The sequence below is a fragment of the Haliaeetus leucocephalus genome, unplaced genomic scaffold, assembly GCF_000737465.1.
Source record: "Haliaeetus leucocephalus isolate CR32 unplaced genomic scaffold, Haliaeetus_leucocephalus-4.0 Scaffold149, whole genome shotgun sequence".
Taxonomy (NCBI): Eukaryota; Metazoa; Chordata; class Aves; order Accipitriformes; family Accipitridae; genus Haliaeetus; species Haliaeetus leucocephalus.
The window spans coordinates 1,439,203-1,459,862 of record NW_010972585.1 but is presented as its reverse complement, the minus strand read 5'-3'; the positions used below and the strand labels follow the sequence as shown (position 1 = coordinate 1,459,862).

At 42.0% G+C, this 20,660-nt stretch overlaps 1 protein-coding gene across 1 annotated transcript in view; it reads left to right on the top strand.

Annotated features, from left to right (window-relative positions):
* The window catches only part of LAMA4 (laminin, alpha 4), a 104,000-nt gene that overhangs the window by 38,767 nt on the left and 44,573 nt on the right, over nucleotides 1–20,660 (top strand). The window contains exons 4-11 of the mRNA XM_010561672.1: nucleotides 995–1,075; nucleotides 6,192–6,406; nucleotides 10,488–10,583; nucleotides 11,876–12,027; nucleotides 12,170–12,280; nucleotides 15,533–15,644; nucleotides 18,965–19,132; nucleotides 19,899–20,092. Coding sequence (XP_010559974.1) covers nucleotides 995–1,075; nucleotides 6,192–6,406; nucleotides 10,488–10,583; nucleotides 11,876–12,027; nucleotides 12,170–12,280; nucleotides 15,533–15,644; nucleotides 18,965–19,132; nucleotides 19,899–20,092 — 1,129 coding nt within the window. The remainder of the gene's footprint in view (nucleotides 1–994; nucleotides 1,076–6,191; nucleotides 6,407–10,487; nucleotides 10,584–11,875; nucleotides 12,028–12,169; nucleotides 12,281–15,532; nucleotides 15,645–18,964; nucleotides 19,133–19,898; nucleotides 20,093–20,660) is intronic.

Here is a 20,660-nt window from a genome sequence, read left to right as displayed (position 1 = left end):
AGCTGCCCAGCACCGTACAACTCAGGACCCGCGTTTTAGCAACCGTGGGCCTGCAGCTGGCAACTGCTGCCACTCACTACTCTGGTTGCATTCCAGTGCTGGCAGGAATTTACTCACACAGATTGCAAACTAACTGGAAACCTCTTTAGGACTGTATGTCTTTTTCCTGCAAATGTATTTAAGCCACGTCTATCACTGTGTTTGAAGTGTATACAGTTTGCACTTTCCACATCTGGCTGCTGCTGTTCCTTGGGTCTCATATTTAGTTAAACATCTGTTAAATCCTGAAAAATGTAAGAAAGCAAAGCAATCCACAATTTAGAATCCCAGCAGAGAAAACTGCAGCCCAAGCCATTACTGCAATCAGTATCACTACTTGGCATGTTGGTCTCAGAAGAGGCCCCAGACTCTTTCCAGCTTACTCAGAGAGACAATAGAGCAGCCTCAGTTACTGTAAATGAGGATGGCATCACTGAGGTCAGTTTTCACCACTCCGTACTTCCAGACTGGATTTGAGGAAAACTGTAGGATTTTCATAGGAAACTGCTGTACCCATTCCAGAATCTCAATTCCTGAAGTGCTTACTGTGGTGTCTTTCACAAGCAATATTTTACCCTTTAGAATAAGAGACAGGAAGCAATTATGTTCACGTGACATACACATTTGTCCTAAGTAAGTCCCTTATCTAAAATGTGTGTATCAAAACCTACAGCTGTGTCTGATCTACACTGCAAGACAAGAACTTACTTACATATGTCTGTATTTATATAGCTCCGTAGTGCTATATACTAACTAGTGCTTTCTACACTGATTAAAAAGACTAAACAAGGGGTAAAATGTGAATAACATGCAGAGCTTAAGAATACCTATTCAGCAATGAGTAACCAAGAGCCAGAGCTCACACTACAGCAAATGTCCATAATGTAATAAAGAAATACTCCCAAGTGTTTGCCATCGCGTGCTATTCTAACTATGCATTCTAATGAAATTCCAGCTTTGCAGTCTCCTGTTACAGAAAAAGTGGAAGCGTGCGCTGTGTCTGTAAGGAAAACTATGCAGGACCCAACTGTGAAAGGTAAGAAACTAATAGGATTAATTACTAGTTGACAATACTGAAGTGCAGAAGTCTTTGAGGGAATCTTTTCATATGGGGGAGAAATCTTGTGCATGTGTTTTCATCAGGTTGAATCACATCTGTTAAAGGATCTCATTCAGGTCCTATTAAAAACCGTTAACAACTTGCTGTGGAGACATGTCAGGGTAAGACAGACACTTACATCTGATGTATTTTGATCGAGTTCTTGCATTTTGTGTACCTTCATGTGGTGATCTTCCTAAAAGGGGTACAATATACAAATCAAAATACAAAATGCAAATCAGAAACAGCAGCTGAAGTGAAAAATAACCACCACATAGATGCCTCTTGCAATTCAGCACTCTAAAACATATAGCAGGCTTCTACAAAATAAATTTTTCAAAAACAAAGGAGAAAATCCATTATCTAGTCAAATTCTTAATGAGCAGATGCAGCTTTTTTAGTTAAATTTTAAACGTACTTCACAGACATAATTCAATAAAGGCAAGCAAACAACCATAGACCAGTGTTGCTTTTCAAATTTCCCTTATGCCCATAAAAAATTTCCAGTAACTATTCTCTAAATAACAAAGTACACAAATAAATAGAGCTATAGAGCAGAAACATAGCTAACTCTCCTATCTTGTAAAGGGCCATCTTGCTTGCTGTGAACACACATGGATGATGTTTCCAATGAATGTCAGACGCCCCATTATAATGCAGAAATTCTCCTTGAGCAGCCAATAAATTAAAACAGCTCTAGCACAAAGACTGAGGGGTATAGGGTGGCTCAGACACTGGCTTCCTGAACATGTCATTTTGTTTTTCCTTAAAGCCCCTGAAGTATTTAAGATTACAGTCCACTGTCATTAATGGGCAAGCCTTGAATTCAAATGATACTTAATGTAAGTATCAGATAAGGGAGAAAGTGGATGCTTAAGATGCAAAGAGAAATCAATATGAAAAAGGTAAGATAAAAAAAAAAGAGTGAAGGCTTTTGCCCTTACAGATGATGCAAAAACATCAGCATATTACCTCCGCATCACTAACACGGTGACAGCAATAGTAGAAGCCCTTTAGACAGATGACACAAAAATAAAAAAAACCACCCTTGTTTCCAGGCCTATGGCTGTATTCTTTTGTTCTTCCAAAATGTCAGATTTATACACAAAGGATAACGCAGACAATTAAAAGGTCAGTGAGGTTTCTTAATGGTTATTAAAATGTCAACCTAGACTACAAGCAATTTAAATCCTATGAAATGAGTAGCAGATGCATAGTAACAGCAGAAAATAGCATCAGCTTTGTTTTCTAATAGCCACTACCCAGCCTGACACAGTGCATCTGTCTCAAGGAAGGCAAAGCTGGGTAGATGGCTTAGAAAAAGCTACAGAAAGAAATCAGCCTGTCCTGGTCACCGCGTTAAGTCCTCGACTAACGACTTGGGTAAGTGGCGAGCAGTGACAAACGGGACTTTCCTTCTGGTAGGCTCCTGGTCCCACTCCCATTTGTGTCAGAAACGACAAAAAGCATTTCAAAGACTAATGAGACATGCACTGCTCGTCCCTGTCCACTTGCTAAAGAGCAAGTCCCTGCCTCGCGTACGCTGCTGCTGGGCTCTGCCACCACCCCCTGCTCCCGCGGGCAGCTATGGTCCTGTCAACCCGCTGGCAGGAGGACTGGGGGATCCTGAGCGAGAAGGGGCATTGGTTAAAACCCGAGGAGCAGCTCGTGTCCCCAGGGAGAGGAAGGCTGCGTCCTGCTCACCGCTCTCCCCCCCAGCTCTCCGCAGGGGTGGGTGACGGGGCAGCGACCTGCAGGACACCCCTCCACGGGGGATCTGCAGAGCAATCTGCTCCGGTTCCTCCGGCATTCGTGTCGGAGGCTTTCTTGTGCTGCTCCAGGGGCTTGGCACAAAGCTGTCCGGTTAAAGTTTGCCAGCGAACGGCGTTGGGGAATCACGGAGGCCTTTGCTAGGAACTGAGAAAAGCAGCTTCCCAGTTTGCAATGTAGGGATGAATCATTTTGGTCCTGCACTTCAGCAATAAGGCATTAAGGTGGTAGCGGATGAAATCCAGGTTTTGTTAATGCCCCAATGTTAAAAAAGATAACTGAACAAATGATACTTTAGTGTCCAAAGTGAAGAGACGAAAAAGGTTCTTTTGGCATTGCCAGGGAAGAGGAAGTTAATTTCTTACTCACCAATAATTACAGGAAGCAAACATGGCTGCAAAATTAAACAAAGATAACTTAGCAGCTTTATTATGGGAGAGGAAATATTCTTTGTTAGCAACAAAGAGCCATTTATTGATACAACGGAGGAAAAGACATTAACCGCGAGCCTCTACTTTTTCAGGCCATAAAGTGCACAGATGGAGCAGTATGTTTCCATCAGCAGCCTCTGCTCTTCTCACGTGCTACCAACTATTCCAAAGAGGCCGAGTGCAGTTCAGCCCTTTGAGATGCACTGAGTGGTGAAGGGGGAAGTGAAGGTGACACATGTATTTTCAGCTCTAAAAGTTTCTATTTGTTTTAGACAGCTAGTCCAGATGAGGAGATATGGCTAATAAAAGTGAGTCAGACGGTCATAAAAGGCAGCACTTACTTACAAAATATATCTGGGAGGATGTGAAGAACTGTCCACTATGTTTCTGGCAAGTGAACTGAATGGTATATTTCAGAAAAGAAGAAAAAAAAAAATCACCTTGTCCTGATGAGAGGGCAGACGTTGTGGGCCTGATGGGAATAGCATGCAGTCTTCAGCAGATGCTGGCTGAAAGCCAGAGCTCGACAGTGATAAGCAAAATGCTGGTCTGGCCCCAGCACTGCTCAGTGGCTTCTGTGACCTGGTGGCCACATTAGGCAGATGATCTTTTGGAAAATACCTAACTACAGAAAATTAAAAAGCAACTCTGCAAGATTTTGAGAGTTCACAATAAATCAAACAGTTCTACAGATATATTTTTTTAAAACACAGAGGGTGTTTTTTCTTGTTCAAACTTCATAATCATACTGAAATTCTGAAATTTGGGAAAATACTACAATCTCACATTAGCTGAAATATTACAAAATTATAGCAAGACTTTTGGCATGACTGAATAGCAGCGTTACCCATCACTGCCTGCTGTAACTCCCATAGGAATGGGGAGTGTCTCCACCAAAGTCAGTTAAATCACACTCTGCGCTCAGTGTCGCATTCACAGTTTTTCAAGGGGTGCACAGAACTCCAGGTCACACTTTTATTCTTTACATCTGGGTCACCCAAATGATAAGATCTGCACCAGAGATTCTGGCTGTGCTGCAAAGAGACAAACAGAGTCTTTGTCATTAGCAAAAGCAGTATCTGAGGCAGCCAAGTGGTTTATATTAAGATGCTTAAAATTTTATGTGTTTTTACTGTGGGGGTTCAGGACTGGAACATGAACAAAGCAGAGTTGAGGAAATTACTTTCTTTATTAAAAAAAAAAAATCAGCAAATGTAGGAACAGATCAAAACTGGAAGCTCTTATCAGATCTCCCACATTTTTATCCTTCAGACAGAGCAGAACCTGGATTTGACTATGTTCAGTTTTTAGGAGACAACAAACCTCAGCTCAGGTCCCCAGCCAGAACCTGGGAAAATTAAACTAAAGTGCCTGAGCTCGATGTCCCTGCCCACAAACAGCAGAATAAACAGCATCTTAAAACAGGACTTCGTGGATGGGCGAAAAGACAAGGACAACAGGGTGATAAAACAGGGTGAAATGCAGTAACTACTCCTTACCTAAATCACTGCAACAACTATTCTGTCCTCCAACGTCTTCAGTCAGCAATCGCTACACCAGCTAGTTATCTCTCTTCCTGAAGTAATTCTTCATTCCCAGTTTGGGGGTATGAGTCCCTGATCTCTGCATCCCAGGCTGCTGGGCCATGGACCCTCCTGCCACTCCGCAGTGACACCGTGAATGGCGTGGGTTGCTCCTGCCCTGCCAGCTGACCCCTCCAGTCCGTCAGCCGCTGCTCCACGCTGCTCTAGCCGCCAGCTTCTCCAGCAAAGCCCTGGCTCCAGGATTTGCTCCCACGAGCTGCTCCATGCCTACTCCAGTGCTGGCTCTGTTCACCTCACTAGTTGTTTTGCAAAAGTTCCTCTAGCTTGTAGGATTAGGCACAGTCCCTGCTACCAGCAGAAACTCCTTTAAATGAGACCCTCCTCTTTCTTTCCAAAGGATGGTACCAAATCTATTACCTGTTGTCTTAGCTTAGGGCCACTGGTCACCCAGGAATGTTACGTATCACTGGTTTGTCTACACTTTCAAAAACCACTAGTTTCAACACCTCTTCCATTTTAAGACGTAGCAAGTTTTCAACTGAAATGCTTCCCAAACGTGACAAGACATGCAAGGCAAGTTGGACCCATTTCAGACCTTCCCTGTGGTGCTTGTTACTCACCTCCCACTCTCTCTCTGCAAACCAACAGAGGAACCCTCCCCTCCTGGGCTGGTGGCTGCTTTCAGCCTTTCACCCTCAGCCAGCAGGCTAAGATTGAACAAATCTGAAAAATGGAGGCTGGTTCAGTGCCTGTTCTGTTTTGCAAAAACCAGAAACCATCCCAATGCCTCACCATAGAAGTATTTATTGACACCTTTTCTGGTCAGTGCTTTGTTATATGCGTTATAATGGAAATAAGGTCTGAAATTCCTCTTGAGTTTCAGCATCACAAAATGCAGTCTCTTTACCCCAGTTTCCTATATAACACAATATAGTTGATGAGATCCAAAGCTGAAAGAGACCAAAATAAACACTAGAGCTGCCTCTCTGCCAAGGTCATTCTGTCGTAGATTTTAAAACAATGGGGAACAAGTAATTTTACTGCTAAAAACACACATACACACAAAAATGCAGACTGGTGTGACTGAGATACCAGGAGTGTTCAAGAAGGGAAAAATATATAACTGTACAGATTGAGATTAGAGCACAAAACAGCCTCTGCAGGAATACAGCTCCTAATTTGCCTTCTGTTCATTAGTAGCTGCAGGCCAACATCAATTCCTGGTGACATAAATAGGGTCAGAGAAAAAACAGTACCGCAGATGGGAATGTCATTGCTCGTCATTGCTGTGCTTGCTCTTCCTTTCAGGTGTGCCCCCGGTTACTATGGGAACCCCTTGCTAATTGGAAGTACTTGTAAAAAATGCGACTGCAGTGGCAACTCGGACCCAAACCTGATTTTTGAAGACTGTGATGAAGTGACGGGCCAGTGCCGCAACTGCCTGAGCCACACCACCGGGTTCAAGTGCGAACGATGCGCTCCGGGTTACTACGGGGATGCCAGATTCGCTAAAAACTGTACAGGTATTGTCTATAGTTTAGCATAGCAGAGCCGAGCAAAACGCAGCACAGCATGGTCTATGGATGCTCTCCCAGAGATGGGAGATGCCTGAATCCATCATCAGACACCTGCGGCCAAGGGAGGCAGGGGTGCTCCCAGCCACCTACCTGGTGGGATAAGTGGGATGCCTGCCCAGTTGAACCATCCCAGGCTCTAGCACTCTTTCCATTGCCCACAAGAAAGTCTCAGACCTCAGACTCCAACATCTCAAATGCCTGGGCAGGATGAATGTAGGCACTCTTGTGTCCTGCACCTTGTTTTAAATAAGGGTGTCTAAGATTTCTTTGGGCAGAGACTTCACCTTTGTGTTTGTTCACACCACATGCTGCCCAACATGACCACTCAGACTGATGGCACTTAAAGACTTGAAAGCATTTTTTATGGGAACAGGATTGTCCTTCCTGTCCTGACCCAATCCCTGCTCAGTTTCTGCTAGTTTTCACACTGATAATGTATTCTGCATTTCCCATGTGTCTGTGTAATCTTGCTGGTTACTGTATTTCCACACCAGAGATGACTGTACTTCCAGGGTCTAGTAAAGTGCTACCCAGAGGATCTTACCAAGACATACCTACACAGAGGGGTCACAGAGGTTTACATCCTCTAATGTAATTATTCTCCTAATTTACATGGAGTTCAATACAAATAGGACTTTGGATTCATGCCCTTTGTCCTTGCTTTGGCTCTGAGACACAAGATTACATCCTCTTTCAAAGCACCGAGGAATAGCCACTGCTAAAGGCAAAATGCAGGTGCTCAGAGCAAGGACCTTGGGGCTCCCTCCCAACCTCTTTGCCAGGGTCCTTCCCTCAAGGACCAGAACAAAAATGGGGGAGATAGATCACTCCTAGCTCTCAGCCTGACTCGAAGGTAAGACACAGCCAAAGCACGCACCCAACCCGGACCTCTGAAGTGCTCTGGGGTCTCAAGGTACAGAGCTACAAGCCTCAAGGTCTTAGCAATGTCTTGATCAAACCTACATCCTTCTTGCAACTCAGTGTACGCTTGGACTTTGCTTTTTGCTTACTATACAGTGCTAAGGTGTGTTTTGGGACCTGCAGGATGAAGGCTGTGAGGATGCTCTGTACACAAGCGGCCTTTGTGCTGCTGTCTTCATTTGTAGGGGACCGTGTATGATGCCACTAGTGGTCCCTTCTGGTTTTGTGTTCCAGTGACAGCTAGAAGTTGAGTGTCCATCTCCAGGATATAATTCACATCGCTAAGTCACATGCTTAAATTCCATTGACACTGAACAGAGAGAGATGATGCTCACACACAGCAACAGGTATCCAAACCAGCCAAAAAGACAGCAGCTGTAGGGAAAAGCATGCCCAAAACTCACCTCCTGCCTGCATTTAGGCACCCAAGACATCCCTGAAATTCAACATTTCTGTGATCTTGAGGTTGCAAAAGCAAACCTTGTTTATGCACTTCATTGCCTAATTCAGTTCACCAGAGATGATTTAACTGCAGTTCTCCCGTAAGGAATGACGGGATCAAGTTTGAGACTCCTGAATGCCATGACACAGGAGAAATGTACCCAGCACTTCAATTCAGCAAACTGCAGCAATCGCGCCCTGGCCATGTGCAAAAGCAGAGCTTCAAACAACTAAGAGTAGCTGTGCCAGAATTTGAGGATTACAGGGCATTCCAAGTGTCTGAGCAGATTCTGCAACACATAATTTTGGAAGGCATCTCTGAACAAGAGAGTTTCTAAACTGACGTTAAGTCAAACTTCTATCACCTCCGTGTAGTTTTGGTTTGCACCCTTAAGGAGTTGCAGGAATCAGAGGCAGAATGCCTCAGTGTCATTTACATTTCTGAGGTACAGTTTAAGTGGGATTTCATGGTGCACAGGACTTCTCTATAGAGGTTTTTCATGCAGACCATAAATCAGCTTGGTAATTCTCTTCATTAGCAGATTTCCTTGTAGTGTTTGATCTTTGCTAAAAATAAAAAGTGCCTGGGCACTTGAATATGTTGTGAGAAGTACACCTTTCTCTGTTTAGGAGTGAATTTAATCTTGTAATTGACTCTAGCAAATCCTGATTTTGAAGTATTATGCTTCAGAGAATTACACACTTCTCATTTCATCTTCATTTCTGCTGAACAACACAATGTGCTGTACCTGACAGTATTGCGTAGATTGCATGCACCACTCAAGACATCCGCAACATCCAAACTATTCGGGTAGTTTACAAGGCAAGCTTATACTTTGTTTGGCGTTTTTGAGCAATTAGGAACTCTTATTTAGAAAAATATTGACTCTGAAATAAGACAAATACCTTCTTTGAAATACAAAAATACAGAAAGAGAAGCTAGTGTAAGAAACAAGAGAGTCTGTGTACATGGTTTCCACAGAGCACCTCAAAGGTTATACAGAACAAAAAAAATGCACAAGAACTCAATGAGCAAAAAGCTCTATCCAGCGAAGATCACCCTTTTTTTTTTTTTTTTTTGAGCAAAAGACAAAATCTGTGTAGCTGTGGACAGCAGTTTTCAGCTTTTTTTCCATACATTTTTTAACCACATGTCCTTTAGCCACTTTTCAAAGCTTTCCACAAATGTCCCTCAGAAATAAAGAGAAATTTAGAAGCTTTCTCCACCAGTAAGGCACAGGAGCACTGAAAGTCTTAATTCCCTATTAAAAATGTGGTACCTCCTAAACAAGTAGATGACAAATTGTCAGGACCACTTTTGAAATTAATTTACTATAAGCATTTGTGTAGCAAATTAAGAGTTATCCATTTAAATAAGAAGACACAGTTTGATTTTCTTGAGCAACAATCTCATCCAAATTTTAATCTTGTAACTGTAATCTTGCCACCTGGGGATAGCCTACATCCTGTGATACAGGTAAAGAGAAATCTCTGCTTTCAACTGAGACTTTTCTTTCACTTCTTAACAAAAGAAATAACAAATTTTAAGAAAATGTAGATCCAAAATCTGGGAGGCACCCAGTTCATACAGATTGTGGTGAGGCCAAAATATCGATTGCCCCACAGAATTAATAATCAAATTCTATTCTTACATTAGTACAAAAACTGAGTAGTTCTACTAACATTGGTTCACTTACACAAAATTATTCCAATGTTAGTGCATCGTGTTGACTTTGAAGCTGTATTACACATTTTCCCTGATAATTCCTCAACAGTGTAATGTTGAATGTAAAAACAAGGGTAATTCATAGAGAACTATGAATGAGCTGCAATAAAATGGCAGTAAACAATTTTGCTACATGAGATTCTGCTGAAACCATGAAAAACAAAAGCAAAATGAATTCCACAGAAGTTGATGCTGTTCTTATGTTCTGCTTGAGTTTTTGTTATTCTATCAAAGTGTTCCAAGAATATTTTAATCTTTAAAATAATATATTTTAAAAGGCCAATTAAACCTTGAAAGAGACACTTTAGATTTAAAAATATACTTTTTAAAAAGCCACTTGTGCTGGCAATTAAAATGCAACTTACTCAAGTTTAAAAAAATGTAAAATCTCATTTATTCTTCATTGTAAGTGGTAGGAGATATTTACTTTTTGATATGCTCATGCTGATGGTGGAATTGGAGTCCACTATCAATCCCTGATAGCTGGAAATCTTATTTAGTGGCAGCCTGACATAGTGTTAATAAATTCCGCAGAGCTGTGGAGAGATTTGTAACTAATAATTGACTTCAGTTGTACCACTTTTCTTAGCCCACCTCCTAAACATCACCCTCTCTAGACAGTGATGCACAATGGCCCAGCTGGGCAACTCTGGCCTCTCTGTCTCTGCTTGTGACCAGCTGGGAGGCTTTGAACAAATCATTTCAGCAGAGGCTTTCTGGTTCTGTTTCCTATCTTTTATTTTATCTGGTCCCTCCAGTGCAAAAACCACCTTTTTTCTACACACTGAAGGAAAATTCAGTCCAAGAGGGCCTTGATTTTGGTTTGATTATCCATGCACAATCCTGCATATAATCACTTCAGTAGTCTTGGGAGGGGAAAGATGAGTTAGTTGTACATTTTGAAGCTCTTCTTTCAAAAATCCTTTCTTTTTCCCACAGAATGTAACTGTGGAGGGAGAATGTGTGACAGCCAGACTGGAGAATGCCTCGCAGACAGCCCTGAGGTTTCTACTGGCACAGACTGCCCAACTATCAGTAAGATGATTATCATGAGAACACCAAAAATTAATATCGTTCTTCTATTCAGATGCTTACAAATACTAACTTAAGAGCTCGGTTCTCCAGTGGGCTCAGCACTTTGACAGGGCACTTAAACATGTGAATATGCACAATGCCCCACTGACTGAATATTTAAACATGTTCTCACTTGCTTGACTGAGTACATGCATATGTCCAACTCTGTGACAGACTGGATGTTTAGGTACAAACTGCGGAGCAGTAGGGAAGTATCACCAAAGCCACTTCTATAGACTTTGAGACACAGTGCATGCAAAATAATATTCTGGCCCTGAAAACTGCCATCACAACTTTATCTGTGCCACCTTGCATGTATTTTCCAGTTTTCTAGTTGTACATCTAATACAAATTGTCGCTGTTGACAATTTGACATATATCCATCAGTCAGTTGCTTTTACACTATCATCTCCCCTATTCTAATGATAGGAAGCCTGGGGAGTTTCCAGAAGCACTACATTGTTACTATTGGCAGCCACTGATTTTTTTTAAATGTTACTATAACTATGCCTGTGGTATAAGGCAGACCATGTAGCATACATGTGTCCCTAAACCGACTCCCAAGAAGAGGCGTCGTGTGCCTGGAAGTGCAACCAGAAGGAAAACATTTGGGAGCTGCTGCCATCAAGACTACAGACTATACAATATCAATCAAGCAGAAGTTTCTGTAGGAATCTGTGTTTCACAGTCACCTAAGTTTCTTGCATTTAGTCGTGGCACCAATGTCACTAAAAACAAGGTGGTATTGCAAGCATTCTGAGCAAGTGTATTCCAAACGTGTTATAACTGTGTTATTAGAAGTTGTGTTCCTAATCAAATAGGCAGCCAAGAGCCCATCTGCTGGACATCCTCACTCCTCATACCACTACATTTTAAATACAGAGGTTTGGGCTCTGACAAAATGAAGTTGTATTTTTGACCCTTGTCTGTTGTTCTTTGGGCCACAAATATGCAGAACCTCTAGGGGATAGCCAGGAAATACCTCTTCTGTCTCCTTCCCTACTGATCATGGAACTGCTGGGGCAGCCACTTAGAGCAATCCCATCTGGTGCTGCTCAGATGGAAGCGTCATGACTGTATTATGGGACATTGGAAGAGGATGGATGAAAGTGAAAGAAAAATGAGTATCCATCAGGATCCATCAATGACAGAGAACACTATGGGGCAAGAGCGCTATAACGTGAATTTAAGATACTTGCTGCTAACTGACACAAACACTAAAGAAAAATTATACTCTTTTATTTTCTTATCAGGCTGCGATAAATGTATTTGGGATTTGACAGATGACATCCGATTAGCAGTTCTGGCTATCGATGAAAGCAAATCGACTTTACTGAGCATTTCTACAGGTGTTGCAGCACAAAAGCGCTTGAATGACCTGAACCTCACTACTACCCATCTCCAGGTACAAACAATGACGATATTTTACTTTTCAATGTAATTTTAATCTATGCATTTCCACTCCATTCCTGTAAATTTCAATCCCTACCCTCACTAGAGAAATAATTTGTTTTCAGATGCACTAACTTTTTTTCCGCAACACACAGGAGGCAACGGCCAAAAAAAAGAACCATGCTGTGCTTTGGACCATCCAGGTTGATGATGCTGCAGATGAAATGAATGATCTCCTGAGAGAGGCAGCAACACTTGATGAACAGGTTTGTTTATAGCCCCCTGCCACAGCTCTGAGGGTTTGTGGTTTGTCATATTCGCATGCTGGCATGAGAGGTCAGTGTAGAATAGTTCCAGTTGGAAGGGACCTACAACGATCATCTAGTCCAACTGCCTGACCACTTCAGGGCTGACCAAAAGTTAAAGCATGTTATTAAGGGCATTATCCAAATGCCTCTTAAACACTGACAGGCTTGGGGCATCGACCACCTGTCTCGGAAGCCTGTTCCAGCATTTGACCACTGTCTTGATAAAGAAATGTTTCCTAACATCTAGCCTGAACCTCTAGGTTCACCAAACAAGAGTGGGAGTGCCCTGAAAGATAGTTGGGAGAACTTTTTATTTTCTTTTTCTAAACTTTCTATTTTACTTTAGCTCTGAATTAAAAGCATAAAAGACCTATCAAGTCTTCTTCCCAGAAAAGGAAGGATATAGGGCCAAAGACTGTTGAATGTGGTTGGAGGTTTGTCACCAATCACAAAAAGCTTTCCCGCAGGATCTACACGTTTGATCTGAGATAGACACACTGCCTTTCTATTTCACATTTTGATTTCTAATTAAGCGAAGTAACCAACACTAAACTAATTTAGATTGACTTTGGGAGTACTTGTACTATATCTATTTTACATGGATGCCCTCATAAAATTAAATTAGCCCCGATTAGACACTTCAAAATACGTTACAAAACTGCCAGTTTAAAAGGTTTTTCATGTACCCACTGAGATGGGAGCCTGATCAGCACTCAAGATATATTTTAACACAATTGTAATCATAAATGTTGCATCCACATGCAATTGCCAGGCTATAAAATTAAGGTTATCTGCTCTCAGCTCACATAACACTTTCATTGCACCCTGGCAGAATACTGATATGATATATATTAAGAGGAGAAATAGGGCTCAAAATTGCTTCTCCTCCATTTTAAAGAGATATGATTAAACATCTTTCTGTTGCTAAGATATATATATATTAGTGAGATACATCACTCTATGTTATTCTCAGAAATAACCACAGCTGTACTAGGACTAAAGTATATTTCATGCTTATTGCAAAATGCCAGAACTTATATTCACTTACCAATTCCTTCACAAGACAAACTGAAATTATACCTCAGACTAAAATTCAAATACAGCAGCAGGCAAGAGAAAAAAAACACCAAGGAAGAGGAGAAAGAACTGTACAGAGAGGTGGAAGAGAAAATTTGGGTTTGGGTGTATTTAAGCAGCACTTACTTAGCAGAAAGGGCACTGCAGAATTACATGGACTATGTCTGTGTTCAAGAGAGGTTTGATTAAATCAGCTCCCCCACACACACCTCTGCAGCTGTGAAAATCCAGCAGAGCTCACACACCTCAGTGTCCCTCTATGTAGCTGTTAGGCAGGATGATTAAGGCTGTAGGTTTTTCAGGAATATTTAGTGAATTTTAGATAATAACGTTTTTGTCATCTTCAGTAGTACCTGGGGATTTCTTAGCTCATTCCTCAGTTTGACTCTCCCTGAACCAATAAATTCAGCGTTTCCTCTGGTCTTTTCTCCCTGGTTATTTCTAATGCTTGTTCCACATGAATACTTGTGATTGCTTGTAAAGACAGGGAAATAATGGCCCCAAACTCCCACAGTGGAAGGAAGCCCGCAGTAATAACTCTGAATATATTGAACTTTTTGCTCTTTCAAGGCACTTTTATGGAAAATGGGTACTAGGGCCTTGTGTGGGTTTTGCAGAGATATGCTGCATCTTCCATCCAGAGCATTTCACGTGCACGTCCCCGTGTCTGAGGGGTTGCTGCAGATTCTGACCGAAACCCCAAAGGCAGGATGAATGCACCAACTGTAGGCGAATCCTCCTGCTAAATGAGAAGAATAAATGTGACCTGTAACTCCCTGAGTCTGCTTGGGGTGATCTTAGAGTAAAACAGCACATAGCTCAGTCCCGAAAGTTTGGCAGAGACTCAGGGAAGCCGAGCGCCTTTTCCTTCCTGGGCTCGCTCTTAGCAAATTCCAGGATGAACCTCTGTACATCAGTGGGAATCTGAGGGTCCCCAAGAGCACCCCTCACTCACGCAGCTGTGTTTCCCTGTTGCAGCAATTCCCCATGTGTTCAGTAGTTAAAGAACAATCTGGCAAGGAAAGAGTATTATGTCAAGGCAAGAGTGTGTAAAAACAGTAACAAGTTGCTTAAAATAAGCATGAAGTGGCAATGCTGAACAACAGAAAGAAACCCTGATTCCGTAAAGGAATAAGACTAAAAAGCATAGTGCTTGCCCTTCACAGACTAAAAACCCAAGTAAAGAGAAATAAGACTAAGACCTTTCTAGAAAGCCTGCTGTTCGGTCCCTGGCCCTGCCTTCAAGCGCCACCTGGTGCCTCCCCAAACCCCCAGCAAGAAGCCGGCCGGCCTCGGGGGTCGCGGCTGCAGCGCCCCAAACCCAGAAATTAATTTTATAGTGGGAATTTTTGCTGATGCAGCCCCAACGGGGACTGTGAATCAAACGCTTTGCCACCGGCGAGCATGCAGTGTGGACTTACTCGTGCACGTGCACACACACACACAAAGAAGGTCCAGGAAATGTCGATGGCACAGCAGTCATATTTTTTTCTTTTTCCTGGGAAATACCACTGAAAATTAAATCTAAGCATGCCCAAAGTCAGTGACCTTCTCAGAAAGATGGTAACTACGATGACACGGTAACTCTTCATTTCCCTTACATGTAAGGGAACAAAATGCAGAGTACAGCCTCCAACGTAATATAGTATAAGAGGATGGCTATGCTCTTCAGAGTATTTTGAATCCTCGTGCTTCTTAATTTTAACAAGTTGCAGAGCTGGGGACCTCACTTGAGGGAGACACCGATCTAAAAATGGTTGTGAGCGCGACACCTTGTTCTTCAGTCTATAGGCTTACTCAGAAACACCATACCCAGCAAAATGAGCCAGCCCTGCTGAATGCCTAGGAGACTCAGCAGATGGGAGTTTTACAACTGTACATAATTTATGGCAATTTGATTGCAGCAAATGATGGATAAACATGGGACAGATTTTAATCTCTCGCTCTGCAATTCTGAAAATACCAAGACAGCCCTTCACTTCAAACATCTCTGTAAATACCACTTTATATGATAAATGGACTTTCGCATGCTCATCAGGAGAAAGCAAAATGTGTGTTTACACTGCTCATCCTCACACATGCATATGGATCTGAAAAGAAAACTAATGTCTAGCTCACATGGTTTATTCATAGGGAAATGAAGCATCCAGCAAAGGCCTACTAGTACAGAAGGAAACCATGGAGACCAACAACCGTGCTACTCAGCTTGTGCAGCAGCTCAGTAATATGAGGGATAACATTCAAGGTAAACAGATTTCTTTCTGGTTCAGCTCAGTGTCAAGCATGTATTAATGAAACCTTCAGCAAAAAAATGTCGTAGTACCTGGGCACTCTCACAAAGCAACCCCCACATAAGGCTTTTGCAGCCTGCAATGCCATAACAAAAACTTGTCTCTCTTAAGACAGCTGACACCATGGGTTGTCTTGGTCTGACACCCAGAACAAGAGCTTCTGTTTCTTTTTTCTTTTGTTGGTGGAGCAAAATAATAGCAAATAGAGTTACACGAAATACTTCAAGCTAATTCAGCTTGTAGCCTTAGTTTGTTTGAATAGCTGCTCAACGTATTTATATACACTTGTGGTAAAAAAAAGAGTATCAGATTGGGGCTGGATGGAGCCACAAACACAAGCACAGGATGGGCAATGAGAGTGCTGTGTCTTACTTGTCAGCAGATTCATGCAAGTGCACTTTTCCCCTCTGGCTGATAAATAATGGAGGTCATATAAATAGCTAGACAGATTTTTTTTTTAAATTGTGCTTTCCCTTTTGAACCCATGGCAGTCAGTTAGGTCTGACTAACTCTGGTGATCACACCAGTGAGTGTTACTTTAAATCTAGGTTTTGCCTTTTAGCAAATTGTTGCTGAGAAGAATTGTGCTGGTTTATAAAACTTCATGCAGATGCTTCTAAAAAGAAAAGGATGTTGAATAGTAAATAATTTGGTGAGCTTACTGCTTCTCCAAGCTCAGTGTGGGAGGCAGTGGTGATTTTCTTTTAGAAATGAGATACTAAAAGCTGCTTATTGCTTCATCTGACCAGAATTTCCAACTGAGTTTGGGTCCAGACACATCTACAGAGCATTACAGACTAGCTGTTGTCCTCCTGTTTGGGGTTTTTTTTTTTCTGAAATACAGAAATAGAATTGGAAAACTGCATTCTCATTGCCTTCTTTTTCCACCAAGAAAGCGCTGCCTCTAGTAAAAGTGAACAGCAGAATTGTAAACCGTGTGGCTAGAGCAGACCACCAGAAATGGTTATAGTGATGCTGTTTCACAGTAGGAGAGGTAAACATGATGATGAAGATCTCCCAAAATTAGGAAAAGAGTGAAACCAAGAGCTTTTTCACATTAAAATGTTGGGACAAACTGTCACCTATTGTCTCAGTGTCCTGTTCATCTGTCCATATGATGTGAGGGGATGCAGATAAAACTTATAAAGTTCATCCTTGTGCAACATGCTAGAGCAATAAAAGCATCTCTAGAGCTAGCGTAAATTTCAAAATATAACTTCTCTTCGGACTGTAAATGTATATATTTTACACCTTCTCAGATTAAGATTTTTTTTTATTTAGAGCCTGTGAAAGCTCTTGCATCTTCAAGAATTTTTACTGTCCTATATATCAAAGGATAAATGACAACAGTTAACACCTTCCCAAGCACAACTGCATTTAAAAAATGTTTCCTACGGAGAGAAGATTATCTTCATCTGGAATATCTATGGCATATCATTATCATGCTGACATATAAAACTGAGATTAAACCAATTGCAGCCTCTTATTCAGTACTTACAGAAAGCAATAAAACCCCAAGGGAATGTACTCAGAAACATCCCTGTCACCTGTACACCTGCATCATGAAAGCCTCCATCCTGCCGTAGAGCACACTGATTTCCCCCAGTCTCTGGCAAAGCCAACAGTATACAAAAGCTGTATATGGCATCAGAATAGAAAGGCTGACTGGCACCTGAGGTTAAACAGCCCTTTTTCAATAGAAATACTTGATGAACAGACCTGAGTAGTTCTGTCTTAGAGCAATTATCGCAAGCTCTGTGGCAACTTGTGTAAGGAAGAATGGTTACATATCAACTGTTATCCTTGTTTATCCTTATCTCCATGGGTGCTTCAACCATTACTTTATTTCCACAAACATAGTTAAGTTAACACATCCCTTCACACAAAAGAGGCAGGGTGAGACCAGCTTCATAGGGTGTTACATTTGTAGTACCTTCTTACACCTGTAATTCTAAATCACCTTTGACTGTCTGGCCAACTGTCACATTTTATTTCTACAATTATTGAGCAGATGTGTCAGCATAAGCCTCATTGTATGTCACTAACAATCACTGGTTGATTTCTGTGGATCATCATTTTGTATTATTAATTGGTTTGGGGCAGAACAGGAACCACAGAAGGCAGACATGTATCTAGTTTAGCACACAAATAACACAAGAAGGTTGAGCTATCATAGAAGAAGCAACACCCATGGCTGTGAATAAAAAGAGTGAGCTTGTTCACCCACAAAGCAGCTGGAGACAAGTAGACAAAAATGATTTCCACCATGCTGAAAACCTTCTACAGGGGCATCACCCCTGCAGAAGGCAAGCCGCTCTTTACTGAAGGGAAGGTGTATGTGTGCACACATGCACATGTGTGTGCCAGCGTGAGAAGGAAAAAGAAATCCATGGAGCTGCTGGTTGTGATCTGTTACTGCTCAGTATGAGCCTTTAAAGCTTCATTAATGAGCTCAGGAGCTAGCAAGAAACTGCATACAAAGACACTCTGCCAAAGAATCAGTTGTGCCACAACTACACATCTATTTTTATAAAGACCTTACAGATGCATAGTGCTGGCTTTGCCAGCTCTGGTTATCCACAAAAGTGGTGATGAACGCAAGCCAAAGCTACTCACATCATAGGGCGTAAAAGAGGAGGTGACTGGTATTTGAGGCCAGGGAGTGTGAAGTGGGTAAACTTTGTAATGCCTACACTGGGGATGGGTAAACTCAATTTCAGCTGCAGGGATCCAACAGTGTTTTTTGAACTGAGACCAAAGCCTTGAAATAGTATCTATCTCCAAACCAGCTACGCAGTGCCAGGCCAGAAGCCATATGTTACCTCTTCAGGGTGCCACAAACTTCTTCAGATGGAAAAAAAGATTACTCCAGTCTCCTTGCCATTGTTGTTATTTAATAAAGATACCATTTTTGCAGCAGCACTAAAAACCCATGATCCAGGACGAAAGCCCCAGCCTGCTGCATGCCACAGAACTCAGAATAAAATGATGATCCCAGCCTATAAGAAATGCCAAGCCAAATAATGCACACAACCCATGCCCGCTTAATCTCATCCTCTTCTGATGAGACCCCCACACATGCCAGAAAGTGTGATTTATTTACAGATTTAATTTTAAGACTGGATTAAACATAATTACCTACTATAAAGTTGGAAGATAATTAAAACTTTCTTTTGCCATCAACATGATCTGGATTCACAAAAGTAAAAGTACTCCACAGTATTTACTTCGCTGTAGCCATGCTGGATTGACCATCTGTTCCTTTTTCCCACAGAGATCAGCAGCAAAATGAAATACTATGCAATTCAACAAGAGCTCAGCCCTGAAGAAATTTCCCAGAAGCTGAGTGTGGCTGAGGAGATGCTGAAGGAGATCACACGCCGTAAGCCTTTCACTAATCAGAGGCAACTTGCAGATGAAGAGGAAGACGCAGCAGAGAAGTGTGAGTTTTAAAACTGTTTTCCATTCACCCAACATGTTGATGTGCAGCTGGCACAGGCCAAGCAGCTCTGGATGTACTGCTGAGCCCCTGGGAAGGACCCGCAGGCGTTTGACAAGCACCGATCGGTGTACTGAAGACGCCGCTGCTTCCAAATGCCGGCCCCAGGTCTCTGCTGGCGCTTGCTGCCCCCATGGCAGAACGGGCAGAAAAATATGCGTGTGTCTGTGTGTGCCTGTGCACTGCAGCACCTCAGTGATAGCTGCTTAGGAAGGTTTGTGCCAGGGCTAGAACTGCTCATGTGAATGTCTTCTTTCCCTCCTGCCAGCTCTGCCATGGGGACAGTGAACTCCAACAGAGAGAGAGAAAAACTGCTGGTATGGGGAAGAGTGGCAGCCGAATTCTCACTGCTTGGTGAACATGAGTCAGAGCCCCAGCACAATAAGGACTGCTTTCTCCAGAATAGCCTGGTTAGCTGTGACAATGAAAAACAAATGAAGAGCAAGGAAAGCCAAACCTAGTTTCTTTTAGGAAAAGCTACTTGAGAGGGGGAATCAATGGGATTAAAATGAGATACTAAAACGAGAGGTATCTTTCCTTTTCAAAAGAGATGGGGAATTTAAAATCTAGGTATATGACCTCTCAAGTGAGCTCTTAACAACGGTGTTTTACTGTCCCCTGAGTAACAGCAATGGAAATTGTTGCATAGGTAAGTTTTGTCAGAAATCCAAGGTTTGGATTAATCAGTGGCCTCTGATTTTTCTCCCAGTGCTACAGCAAGTTGAAGAGTTTCACGAGAGGTACAACGACACTAGATCTCTAGTGTCTGATGTGCTGGAGCAGCTCAGTGAACAGGATGTGAAACTGTCAGACCTGAAGGAGGCATTAGACCAGGCGCTTGACTATGTTATACAAGCAGAAGATATAAATAAGGAAAACACAGCCAATCTTCAAAGGCGTGAGGTACTATGCAGTACATTTATCATAACTGTTGTCTCTGAACACTCCATCTCTGCTGGTGCTTAAAATAGTAGAGTGCAAACAATTTAGATTCAGGAATCACCACACCAAAAAAGAATTCCTTGGACCACTCAGCAGGATGAGTTTAACTCTCCAATTCTAAGAAACAAGTTGTGGAAGTGCAAGGTACTATTATTTATTCATGGAGTGACAATAAATGACAAGTTTTGGCATGGCATGTCTCTGCAAGCCAAGGAAGAGATGGATACTGATGCTTAAACTAGGAAGACATTACAATAAAACCCAAGAAGTTTAAAATTCCATGCAGCATGGCTGTTATAAATATTGTGGTGGGATTGTTTCACCTATTACATACTGATTTATAATGTGGAAGGACTTCATGCTCACAAAAGTAATTATATTGTATTAAAATAATTATTTATAAAGACTCTGCACTGCATTTTTTGCCCTGGGCTGAGTGCATTCATGCTGTCTTGTCCAAACTTTCTCCCTGTTCCTCTTTAAACAAAATGCATCCCCATTTTTTCAGGAAGAGCAGAAAATTGTCCTT